This window comes from Falco punctatus, assembly GCF_963210335.1.
Source record: "Falco punctatus genome assembly, chromosome: 9".
NCBI classification, from domain to species: domain Eukaryota; kingdom Metazoa; phylum Chordata; class Aves; order Falconiformes; family Falconidae; genus Falco; species Falco punctatus.
This window is the reverse complement of record NC_137589.1, coordinates 53,008,020-53,020,269: the sequence shown is the minus strand read 5'-3', so window position 1 is coordinate 53,020,269 and position 12,250 is coordinate 53,008,020. Positions and strand designations below refer to the sequence as shown.

Sequence of the window (12,250 nt, the reverse complement as noted above, 5' to 3'; positions counted from 1 at the left end):
CTGTACTTGCTGCTCTAGCTGCTAGCTACAAAGATGTGATTTCTGCAGGAGAAGTGGGACATTGCCCCTTATTCTAGTTCATGCCTGGGCTCCACCATATGATGCGTGCATTTGGGATTAACAAGCTGCGCTGTGTGGAATAGTGAGCAATGCAACATAGGAAACAAAGTCCAAAAAGCAGTGAGAAACACCCTCTCGTGGAAGAGGAAAACCCTCTCCGTGTTGAGGTAGGTTTCTCCTCCTGCCACGGCAAAGGGGAATGGTAGCAGCGTTTCTGAAACATGCAGCGTTGCCGTGAGGACCTTCTCCCGGCTTGACCGAGGTGGCAGCCTCAGTCACCACGTGCCTGCCGCCCAGCCCCCAGTCATCGTGCCTAGGCTTCGCCAGCATCTGGCCTGACCACTGCTGAGAGAGGGGGATGCTCCTCAGCTACAAAAAGACAAACCTGTACAAGGCCACATGCTTGGATGTGACCAGGACAGGTGGATTTCACAGGGAACTGCAGACATCTAACCAAATATTCATCAGCGCACCCTCAGACAGGCACCGTGAGCGGCACCCTGGAGCGGCGGGGCGGCCAGGCGTGGGCTGTGCTCCAGGCACCCTGTGCACCGGCACCTACGGCAGCTCCCGCAGCCCTGCGGGGTCCCAGGGGAGCAGCGCTGGGCTCAGCATGGGCAGCAACACGCGGGCATGCAGAAGAGGGCCAAGTTCTGCAGAACTACAGCGTGAGGAAAAAGCCCATCCCCTGCCAGGGAGGAGGCGGGGGACTCTGGAAATCCCTGTTCCCCCTCAGACCTGAGCTGGTCCGTGAGTGGCAGCAGATGGAAGGTGTGAGGCCCCCAAGGCTGCTCTCATCTGCTGCGTTAGTGAATTACTAATTACAAAAGGTTACTGATTACTGTCAGCACGGAGCAGTGAGGTTTGCTGCTCTCCGCCCCTGCTGACCCAGCATTTCAGATGCTGCCAAGTGCCTAGGGCTTCTCTTTTTTCTTTTCTCCCCCCACTCCCCTGCCCCCCAAACATGAAGTTTAACTCTATGTTTAACAGCTTTCTGAAAGCCACAGTGGAGAAGCGGGGAGAGCCAGTACATTTATGTGTCCCCCCCAGCCTTGTAATGGGAGAGAACAGCACTACTGCAATAATCCCTCACATTCCTTTGGGAAAAGCCTCGATTTCTAAATGGGCTTATCAGAAACTGCTTTCCAGAGAATCTTCGTACAAGATTTAGCTTTCTGTAGGCTGGGACTCTCTGGTGTAAGGGGTTGATTTGCTGCCAGAATTGGCACGTTTAGTAAGGCTGACAGCTACTGTTGGCTGAGCCTGGGCATCGTGTCTGCTCGTTAGTACCTGGATTCATTCATCTCACGCATTCACCACGCTTAGCATACGGCTCAGGTCTTTCAGAGGCATTTGAGGCACCCACTTGCAGTCTCAGGAAAGATGCTTGCACAGTTGGCTAATGGCAATTCAAGCCCTGCGAAAAATCATGTGTCTTCAAGGGTGTAAAGAGGGCTCCTGGACTCTAGCACTGCTTTCTGCTGAACGGGCTGCGCATCGGCTCTGCACGGGATGCTGCCAGCCCTTCCTCCTCCTGCAGCACTCCTGCTGAATGCACCGCAGGAAAGCAGCACCAGCTTGGAACTCTGAAATAATTTGCTCTTCGAAGGAAACTCAGGGGCCTTATATGCTCATAGAGTGGTACAGTGGGATGGACACAGATGTGCAGGGAGAAGGTTTCTGCAGGCTGGCTGGACTGTCACCCCCAACTATTTAGCTAAGTTCAGCCTTGTAATTGCATCTTCAACATCCAGCAGAGAGGGGAACTCTGTTACTTGGGAGGTGACCAAGCCATGAATAAGGATCTCTGCAGAGGCAGTTTGCATACAACCGCGGTCTGGAATTGTTTCAAAAATGGCAAGAGGCAAACTTTCAAACTGACAGACAGAGAGTAAATACAAGATTCAGGGCAGCTGCTTATGTTTCCTCTGGTCATAGCAGTAAGGCAATTTTGTTTGAAGAAGAGGATGGAGAGTTATAATGAAGTCAAAATCTAATGGAGAGGAAAAGAATAGTAGGCAACCAGACAAAGCCTTCAAATAAGATGCCACAGCCTGAAAATAGAAATAGCAGCAGAAACTAACAGTGACAGGACTGGAGAGAGAGTACAGAAGCAAGCCTCCAGCACAAGTCAATCCCTCTGCTTTAGGCAGGGTCCTCCCTGTGACCCAAGCCCAGCCAGGCACTAAGTGAACACAGAGATCCTGGCTCTTCTTTCCTATATGTGGGATTTCCTTAAGTCAGAGATTTCTAAGATCAGCTTCAATTGAAAAGCATGTGGCCAAAACCAAGAGGGGCAAAGAAAGACTTATGATGTGGTTTCTTAATAAAGGCTGCAATAGGAAACATTTTCATTGAAACAAGGTAAATGGCAAGACAAAAGATGGTCCTGGCAAGAAGAGGGTCCAAGAGGCCAGGGGTACTCCCCACCTCCAGCCACCTCCTCCTCACTCACTTCTGCAACTCAGGAGCACTCAGATGACATGAAGGGCATAAATGTCCTTTCCTTTTACCGCACATGCATTTAGACCACAAGCTCTTTTAAGGCCGAGTTTTTCCCTTACTACAAACTGAGCAAAAGCAGCAAGACCAGATATCACTTAATTTCCTCATGGTACCAGAACATAAATTAAAACACAAATGTAAACAAGCTGCAAGAAGGGATGAGCATTTTTCTCATGATGCTCCAGTTGGAGTGAGAGAAAATAAAAAGGCTTAAAGGTGCCCTTCACTAAAGAAATGTGGCAGCCAGTAAATGAACACAACAGCCTTTTGATCAGTTGGAGAAGGGATGTATTATAAGCAGGGCCGACGAGCTGAACAGCAAGACCAACAAGTCAGAAAACCAAATAACTGATAAAACCACAATGCTATTTCAGGCCAAATTCTCTCCTAAATGTAAGGAGAGCTGATGAACTTTGTCTATACTCATGCAAAGAAGTGTAGCAAACTGGGATGCTTTGGCTAGAAACTGCAATGCCAGAGCTGCGCGCCTTCACCCGAGCGGCTGGGACTTGTGGCCAGCAGCGCCTGGGTGGGTCTGATATCCTCCTGCCTTCCATCTCCCAGCCCTCTGGCTGCTGGGCTCCGGAAAGGATACACGCAAGCTGTTTGGAAGCTCTCTCTGACTCTGAAATCGTCATTGGTCTGATCTGAGTGTCTGATAGCACACAGGATATTTGAACGAAAGTCAACTGATAGGGACAGAGAAGGCTTGAGTAGGAGGGACGGTTTGTCAGTCTTGGGTTAGGGGAGGGCTGCAATGAAAGCCAGGAAGGAAATCTGCCTTGTCCAGGGAAAATGCCGTGGGAGAGGTAGCTGGGGAGGGAGAGGGAAGGTTTCCTGCACCTCAGGAGAGAAGCTGCAAGACTGAGCATGGAATTATTGGGGGAGGATGGATAATTCTGCACTTGGGAGTATTTTAAGGATAACTCTAGGAAGAGCTGCAAACCATTTGGTTAATATGAAAGCAGTGGCTGGAGAAACGCTGGGGATGAACAGAGCAGTCTGTGTGAAGTGATGGAGACTGTAATGTCCAGGAAGGTTTATTTTGCTAAACAATGATTTAAATATTGGCCATTTTTAAGATATTCAACCACTTACTCCAGGGAGCAGACAGAAGAGCCTACGGGCTCTAGGAACAGGTGTTGAGTCAAGAAACCAGCTACAGTGTCTTAAGCTTGTCCTAAAGAAAAAGTCCTTCTCTTGCCCTGTCCTTCCTCTCTGCCAAAGCGAAAAGGTGGTACGGGGGGGGGGGGGGGGGGAAGGGAAACTGCAGACACAGGAGCCCTGGCAAGGTGCTGCTACAGTATCAGGAGAGTGGAATCAACTGGCTTGAACACTGCTTCCCCCATGTGCAGTTCTGGGCTGCTAAATCATTCTTTAAAAGCACACATCTAACAAAAGATTAAAACATCAGACAGGAGGAGGAAAATACACTTAATGGTCATTTTCCATTGCCCTCCTGAGCAACCAGAGCCAACAATAAATGACTGCACCTCCCACTCTTTTAGACTAAATAAACCCTAGAGTCGAGTATCTGTAGGATGACGGTCCTCATGACAGTAAGACATTTACACACACAGCTTCATGCTGATTTAGCTCAAGCTGCATGTCTTTGTGCCAGCAGCACTAAATCATCGCAATCAATGCCCTTCTCCTTTTTTCTTTTTCTAAAGTAATTTGTATCGGTTTGGCACAAGGCAATTTCCTCTCAGCAAGAAGCTGAACCGAGGTGAGCCTCTGAACAGGAGCCGAGGTACCTAACGTGGAACAGCTTTTCCTGGGCATCCAGCTGGTTTGCTTGATCCGTGAGCTGTGCTGCTTTGTCACATCATGTGTTTCCCCCAGATGCATTAATGCAAACTCACTGTCAGTGTTGTCATGTCCTCATCCTTGTCCTCCCCTCCCCATCCCATCATGTAACCAATATAAAACCATAAAAGACCAGTGAAACACCAGATAACCTTACAGTTACTGTCATCATCAGTGGGGGACAGAAGCTCCAAAGAGGATCTGAGCATAACTGGTCTATACTAGAACTCCATGAAAAGGGGGATGAGGCAGATATCGTAAAAGAAAGAAAAATCAAAACTGGAGTGCCAAGAAAGAGGGAGGGTGGGGGCAAAGAGACAGCCAGAGTGGAACCAGTACCATGGTGCTGAATAAGAAAGAGAAGCTAGAAAGGGGATTTCACATGCAAAATTAAAACACAGTGCAATAAGGGAGTATTCCGATCACCTTATCACCTTTCAGTCCATGTTCTCCAGGGTTTCCCATCAGCCCCTGGAACAAAAGAAAGTTCAGAGTGAGACTGAGCCACCGTGAAGACTTGCTCAGGTCTATGGCATCGATGTCCCTGATGGAGCTGGTGGCTCAGAGCCAGACTGCTCCCAAAGCGTGCTCCATCACACCTTATTTCAACACCCTTCATGGCCTGGAGGTTTGCAGGGAAAATGCCCCTGGGATTCTCCATTCACTTAGACCTACTGCAGACCACCAGTGGGATGTTGTGTTCGCCAGTCCTGTGCCTGGGTCAACGGGCAAGCACTGCTGCTACCCATCCTGTCTCTCGGGACAGTTATCATTACCCGAAGGAAGGACAGAACAATCTTCAGCCCTGCCATGAAGGGACAAGAGCTGACACAGCTCATCACTCACCTTTAAGCCTTTTGGTCCTGGATAGCCTATCGGTCCAACAGAGCCCATGTCACCCTAGTAAGAGAAAGAAAATTACTGACGTCATTAGGTGCAAACCCAACAGACAGCTGTATGTGGTGTGAAATTCCATTCTCCTATCTGGTCTCTTGGTATCCCTGAGGAATTGCACCACTGACAGCAGCAGAAGCAGCATCCTGGCACAAGTTGAGAGACTTCTAATGTGTAGACAACCTCTAAGCAAAAGCAGCACAGGGCGTTTTGCCTCGCAGGCATGTGAGGGAGGAAGGGCAGCTCCTATTCACACCCTGCTCTTGCCACAGAGAGATCCCAAAATGCCCCACCAGTAACCACTGGAGATGTGAGCTGTCCCCGGGATCGGCTCACCCAGCGCCCTGCGCTGCTGCTCCTGTGCCTGGGCACGGCCGCCGGGCAGAGCGTGCCTGGAGAACGTGAGCATCCCGCTCCTGCCCACAGGCAATACGGGTGTCGGGCAGCATGGTCAGACTCCAAAACCAGGAGCCTGAGTTCCTGGATCCACTTAAAAAATTAGATAAGGAATTCAGGCTGGTAAATTAATGGCAAAATAGCGGAAAATTAATTAAGAAACCACCTTGAAGTCTGCCACTGTGGTAGGATCCAAGAAATTTTTCTCATGTTCTTCCTAACTTTTGAATCAATTAATTTACCTCTTCCACTACTTGAAAAATTAAAATTTTTGGCTGGACAATCCTGGAGTTTGTTTACTCTTGGTGAAGTTATCTGTGTTATCAGAAAGAAACTACCGCAGTATTCCCAAGTTCTCTGGAGGGAGTCTGAGGGTGTCTTAAAAAGAGGACAGACCCAAACAGCAAAAAAAGCAATAGCCAAGAAACGTGGGTCACTGCCAAGCTCTGATGTCTAAAAGCGATATGGGGAGGAGGTAAGGGCAGAGGTGTCTCGTCAGCGTGGCCCCTGTTCCACAGGGAGAAGTCAGCATGGCATCGTGCCCCGGGGCTTGTACGGGGACCTGCAGCACCGGTGGACACAGGAGCGCACGGCGGCTGCCGGGACCTGCCTGCGCAGGCACAAAAGCAGCCTTCAGTGGCTGGCATGGGCACGCTCTGACTGCCTTCTGCCTGTGAGGAGAGCAGTGACGGAGTGCACCAGCCTCGCCTGCCACCTGTGAACAAACAGGGAGGGCTCAGCTGAAGGAGCGCTCCTCTGGTCAGCACTGCTGGGCCCGCAGCCACGCTGGGCTCCGGCCGCCTGAACAGACGCCCTTTTCATACCTCCCAGAATAAAGGCTTCTTGTAGAAACACGTTTACTTAAAGCTTTGCCCACACAGTTAATTAGGAGAGCAAGAGGCTTTAGTTACATCTAATTCTGCTCTTCAGCCTCTCTTAAACAGCAAACGCAAACACCTGCAGCGTGCGAGGCGGCAGCCGGGAACGCGGCTGGTGCCCTGGGGACCGCTGGAGTGGGGAGGGAAGGAAGCGAGTGAAGGAGGGCCAGCCCGCAGCAGGCGCCCAGCCGCCTTCTCCGTGCCCCGCAGCGCGAGCCCGGTGCTGCGCATCCCGGGGAAGGAGCCTGGTGCTGCCCTACGGAGAGAATGGAGGATGGATGTGCTCCCTTCTCCTCAGGATGGAAGAGGTCACTCTCAGATCAGTCCCACTAGAGATGCCTCAGCATCCTGAATTCAGGAGCAGCATATTACCCTGGGACAAATGATCTGACTCAGTCTGACCTGAATCACAGATTGACATTTTTATCAGCTCTGGGTGGTACCAGCAGCCCAACAGGGGAAGACGGCAGCTGATTGCTACTGCTGCAGCAAGTGATTCCTGAAAAAACAGCTGCAAGGGAACGACTTTCTGCCTTAGAAATAAAGCTAGGAAGAGGCTCACAACAGGCATGATTATTTCTTCCCATGGATGGGCAGAGAGAAATAATATTCAAAGTTTAAGACAGACCAGGCTTAGCAGCAAAATAAGAACTGCTGGTTTTGCCCTTTTCCAGCAAAAGCATTACAACTTGGGATGTCAGTAAGAGACCAACACAAAAGGTCAAGACAGAAAAGGTGACAGATTCCAGGTATCTGGTGATGGAGCTGAATCCTGGTCTAGGACATGCAATGCTAGATCTTGGGGCCAGTCAGGGAAAAACCAAACCAGTTTAGTTGTACCTCACAAAGAATTTGGTGTCATTTGGGTAGCTGGAGCCAATGTGGAGCAAAAACATCGCGATCACAAAGACAGGTTAGAAACCACACGCTGCCTCTCCTCATTTCAGATCAGCTCCAGGCTAAACCTGTCCCTCCTGGCCCCGTGATCTGCCCCAAGCACATCACAGCATGGCACTGGCTGGGCCAGCGAGGCCAGCAGGACAAGCAGCCTCCTGGCTCCATCATCTCTGGAAGGATCTTAATCACATTTACAGTGTCTGACCTTTCACTTTCTAACAAGTATCTGTGAGATAACAACAACCAGGTTAAGATAAATCTTTCCAAACACTAGGAGAAATGTGATGCAATTCGGACAATACCTCCAGTCGTGTCCTTTTAAACAGCAACCTTCCCCTTACAGCTCTTTGCCGAGAGCACGTCCTTTCTGCTGCTGCGGCTGAAGGAGCTGCTTTCAGCTCTGCTAACAAGGGGAAACGCAGACCTAATCCTGGCTCCGCGCAAAACTTTCTGAAGCCTTAATCCACCTGTGCCCCAGCTTCCCACCCGCAAGACAGGCATACTTGTTCCACCATATTCTCTGCTTTTCCTTCATGGACTCTAAGATTTCTGGGTTTATTTGTGATTGATTTCTGGATTTCTTTGTTCTATGTTTGTGCAACGTCTAGGGCAATTGGGGTTTCCATGTTGGCTGATGGAAATCCTGCAATTTAAGCTATGGAAAGGCAAAAGGAGAAGGTTTTTAACCATTCATTGCAAGTCAGGTTTTCATGGATCATCACAGCCGAGGAGGAATACTTTTGAAAGAATACTGCCATACTAACAGAGCCTACCACTTCTTGTGAGTGGAAGGAAATAACTTGAAACAAGTACTGAGACCTAAAAATAAACCCTAATATGTTCAGCTGGGCATTCACTAACCCCCAGCACAGCTGCCAGAGGATGAGTTGCCACCCATCCTTACAGCCATTTATCTTCTGTTGGGGAAGCGTGCAACGAAGGGTGGAATTTGGCTGTGTACATAATTACCTGGATTAGTGATGGGATGATGAGAGTGCACATAAAATTCCTGTATACCCAGAGGACAGACGGTTCCTACCCATGGCCTCTCCAGTGAGCAGGAACTGTATGTTCCTGAGATTACTGCTTACAGGGACTCGCCTTTTAAAAGACAACAGTCCCTGGTGTGGAATGAATATTGCGCCTTTGAAGAAATACCCTGGTAAATGTTATCAAAAGGGTATGTTATCTAGGAATAAGGGCACTAACAGCAAACCTTTAATCTGTTTCCTTCTGCTTAGCAAGGGTTTGCCCTCCTCCACCTCCCAGTCCACCAGGCAGCCTCCTTTCCCCCCAGACATCACTCCCCCCCATGCAAACAGCCACCCTGTTCGCTGCCCTGCCACGGGAAGAAGAAAATCTATGCGTAGTTATGCCGGCTGGAAGGGTTAAAGCCCCGAGAAGCCAGATCTCCATTTGTTTTTTGTACTTACAATGAGTCCAAGGACTCCAGGAGGACCTGGGGCTCCCAATTCTCCCTAAAAGGAAAGACAAACCGACATGGTCAGGACAGTTTGTAGACAAACAGAGGCTGAAAGGCAGCTCAGTGTTTCAGGAGCTCGAGGGAAGGGAAAGTATCGTCCCTCCCCCTTCCGTCCCCCCTCCAGCCCCTTCCCCAGCCAAAGCGATGGAGAGCTTCCACCTCAGCGAGCCTGCTCGCAGCACATCCCCAGACACAGGGCTGCTTGTTGGTCTGCAGCTCCTCGCAGGGCTGAGCTCCCCTCCCCGCAGCGGGCTGGATAAAAGCCGCATTTCACCGTGCAGGCAGGGCAGCGGGTGGGAGCCTGCCCCAGGTGGGGGGAAGGTGTGGGCAGGGAGAGGGACCGGCGTGGGGAGCGGGCATGGGGCAGCAAAGCCAAGGTGGGAAGGAGAGGGAAGCTGCTTAGCCATGGGAAAGGCGAGGTTTTTGGGGAACGGTTAAGGAACAATAAAACTCATAAGAAAAGGAGTACTTGGATGGAAATTAAACTGGATAACTTGGGGAGAGGGTATGCCAGCTTCTGGTGCTGGCTGATGGGCCCTGGAGCGTGTTTGGCACATGGGATGCTCTGAGGCTGCTCCTCCTGTATCTAACAGCTGGTTTGGGGTGAGGAACTGGCAACATCCTCGGCACTTTGCTTCAACCATCTGGGCTCCCACCCAGACTATCGACTTGCCATTTCTTTCCTTTTCAGAAGAAGCCTCTAGACATCAGCCTGCAGCTGGTCTGTGGGGAGGTGGCTCAGTACCCCTGTCCCTGGAGCAGGGAGCAATCTGCAGGGAACCCAGCGCCTGCTTGGAGGACAAGTTGCTTTTAATCACACTGCAGAGAGCAGGAGATGGACTGCAGGGATTTCACCTCGGGTTCTGTGCTCATTTGCCATCTCTTACAGACTGCTCTCAAGCAGGGCATTTTGGAAAGCACCAGCTCCTCTTAGAGGCTTTTCAAGAGCCCCTCGGAGCTCACCATTCTGAGGGACAGACTGCTACCTGTGCTTCTGGGGCTGGTTTGAATCGTCAGCCTCACCACAAACTCCCTCTGTGCCAGCTTCCCGAAGACACACAGGTGCCAGGAGTGCTGGCAGGTGCCTGATGGCGTTTCCAGGTGAAGTGCAGCAGAGAAGCTGTGCCAGACCCACAAGTCACCTGTCTAGGTCCCTAAGTACTTTAGCAAACACGTGATGCTCAGCCCGTCCCTGTGTCTCCCTCGGTGGAGGGATGCTTGTCAGGGCACAGATCTGCTCTCGCACACCTCTGTCTCCAGCAGGGCCTCTCAGAACAAGTGCGCTGGAAATACTAAACTTCCCGTTGACTCAGGCAACCCTACCCCTGCTCTGGATCACACTGGCTACTTTCTTTGACAGACCAGCTCAGTTTATGGTGCACATCTGGTGGAGTCCCCTTCAGTGCAATAAAGCTCCCCTTTTATGGAAAGATTTGCCTGGTGAAAGAATGAAAAAGAAGGGGACGCAGCGTGACTAAACGTGCTCAGCCTCCTTGGGTAAAGGGTTACGTGTGTTTATTTTATGGGAAGTGGAGTAAAGGACTATTGGGCAAGCACACACAAAAAGCGTTTCATAATCTCAACCAGTCTAAAATTGCTTTTTTATGGCTGGTTCCTTTCCTGCATACTTGGGACATCTGTGGAGCAATTGTTCCTCATGGGTGGGATTTCTGCATCCTCTGAGCTACTGTAATAAGGTCGGCTTCAAGCTTTTAGTCAAGGCTGGGCATTACTGTGCTCAGCAAGAAGAGGAAACGTCCCCGGGAATGCTGAGCACTGGAGCTGCACGGTGGCCTGGGTTTCCCAGTAAGTCCTGCAGGCTCTGAGGGTGGCTGGGATGCAGACTGGGTGGACGGTCAGCTCTTGGTCCCACCAGACGCAGGAGGGACTGCCTAGATTTCCAAGTTATGTCATGTGGGTATTCCTCAAGAGAAAGGGTAGATGTGGAAATGCATGGCCTCACGCCTAGCACAAGAGGATTTCCTCTTGGAAGGGGACGGGGGGACTCCCCTGGGAGATGTGGACAGGACCAGTTGTTAATTCGAGCCATTCCCTGGCCTGGGAAGCGGAAGACTTACAGGTGCTCTTCCCTGGCTACCAGTAACGACAGGCTGGTCCCTGACCTGCAAGGGAAACCGGCCTCTGTTCTTCTTTTTTCAGTGCGTGAACCGGGCACTGGGACAAGAGACAAGGAGATGAATCAACAGTCCTTTCCCATGTCTAATTCCTGTGATTAAGAGACTAATTGGAGTGGCTAAAGCGCTCCGGGAACGGGGGATCAGGAATGTGATGGCTCAACAGTTCTCAGCAAGTTAGTAGGAGGGAAAAACGTCCCTGTGGCTGGAAGTCTTTGCTCTGTCTGGACGGGACGGAAAGCAGATCAGAGGCTGCCGGCTGCAGCCATCCCCAGGCAGCGGCAGAGGCAGCGGCAGTGGCAGTAAGTGCGCAGCGGATCAGAAGAGGACGGGGCAGCCCAGGACCCGTGGCAGCCCGCCCGCCTGCCATTTAGCTGCACGGTCTACCTAGCAAACTCGGCATATTTGTGTGTTTCACAAACAGACTTTCTGGCATTTTTCTGCGTCTGTGACTCCACTTGTGACCCTGTGAACCTCCCTTTAAGTCAGCCGAAACAGTCTGTTTTCATTCTACAATCTCCAAGGCACATTAATATTTAAAAGCCGTTGATAAGATGAAAGAAGAGCAATCCTTCTGGATGAATTAACGGAAGGGACATTTGCTTCTCTCCGATGTTCTGGGAACTGGCATTCAGCTAACACTGAGCGCATCTTCTCAATGGGGCTTAGACAACTTGCGAATTTAAAAGAAAACAAAACAAGTTATTTGGATAAAAAAAGTCCTTCTGACCTCCAGGATTCCTTCTCTTCCTGGTGGGCTGGCTGGAAATAGCAATACAATCTAGAAAGTCTTCTGCTTTGAGACTAGTGATTCCACTCTGACCCATGACTTAAGTTGACTGAAGGATGGGAAACGTCCTACAGAAGTATTCCTTGGGAATCTAATTCTTTCAGTTCACTGCATGTGTGACTCTTGTGCTGAATTCCCACAAAGGCTGGAGTGTAGCTGAGCTTGGCACGGTGATTACAGTTGCTTATGAAAATAACTTTTAGGCTGCATATATGACAAATGGGAACTTGGAAGACACATGCGGAGTGGATTACTTTAAACAAATGATTCCATCGAACACCCAGAGCAGCACTGTGATTACGTGTGAATAACCAAGACAGCAGGAATTTCAAAGATTGGTCAGTACTGCTCACGTGCTAATTGAGGGAGAACCAACAAAGTAATTCAGAAAACAATTTAGAAT

The 12,250-nt window shown here is 50.2% G+C and overlaps 1 protein-coding gene across 4 annotated transcripts in view; it reads right to left on the bottom strand.

Annotated features, from left to right (window-relative positions):
* Positions 1–12,250, bottom strand: part of COL27A1 (collagen type XXVII alpha 1 chain) — a 189,185-nt gene that overhangs the window by 80,968 nt on the left and 95,967 nt on the right. For all 4 annotated transcript variants that reach the window (XM_080401112.1, XM_080401113.1, XM_080401111.1 and 1 more), the window contains 3 exons: positions 8,873–8,917; positions 5,221–5,274; positions 4,801–4,845 (listed from right to left, as the gene is read on the bottom strand). In XM_080401112.1, the coding sequence (XP_080257238.1) occupies positions 4,801–4,845; positions 5,221–5,274; positions 8,873–8,917 (144 nt within the window). The remainder of the gene's footprint in view (positions 1–4,800; positions 4,846–5,220; positions 5,275–8,872; positions 8,918–12,250) is intronic.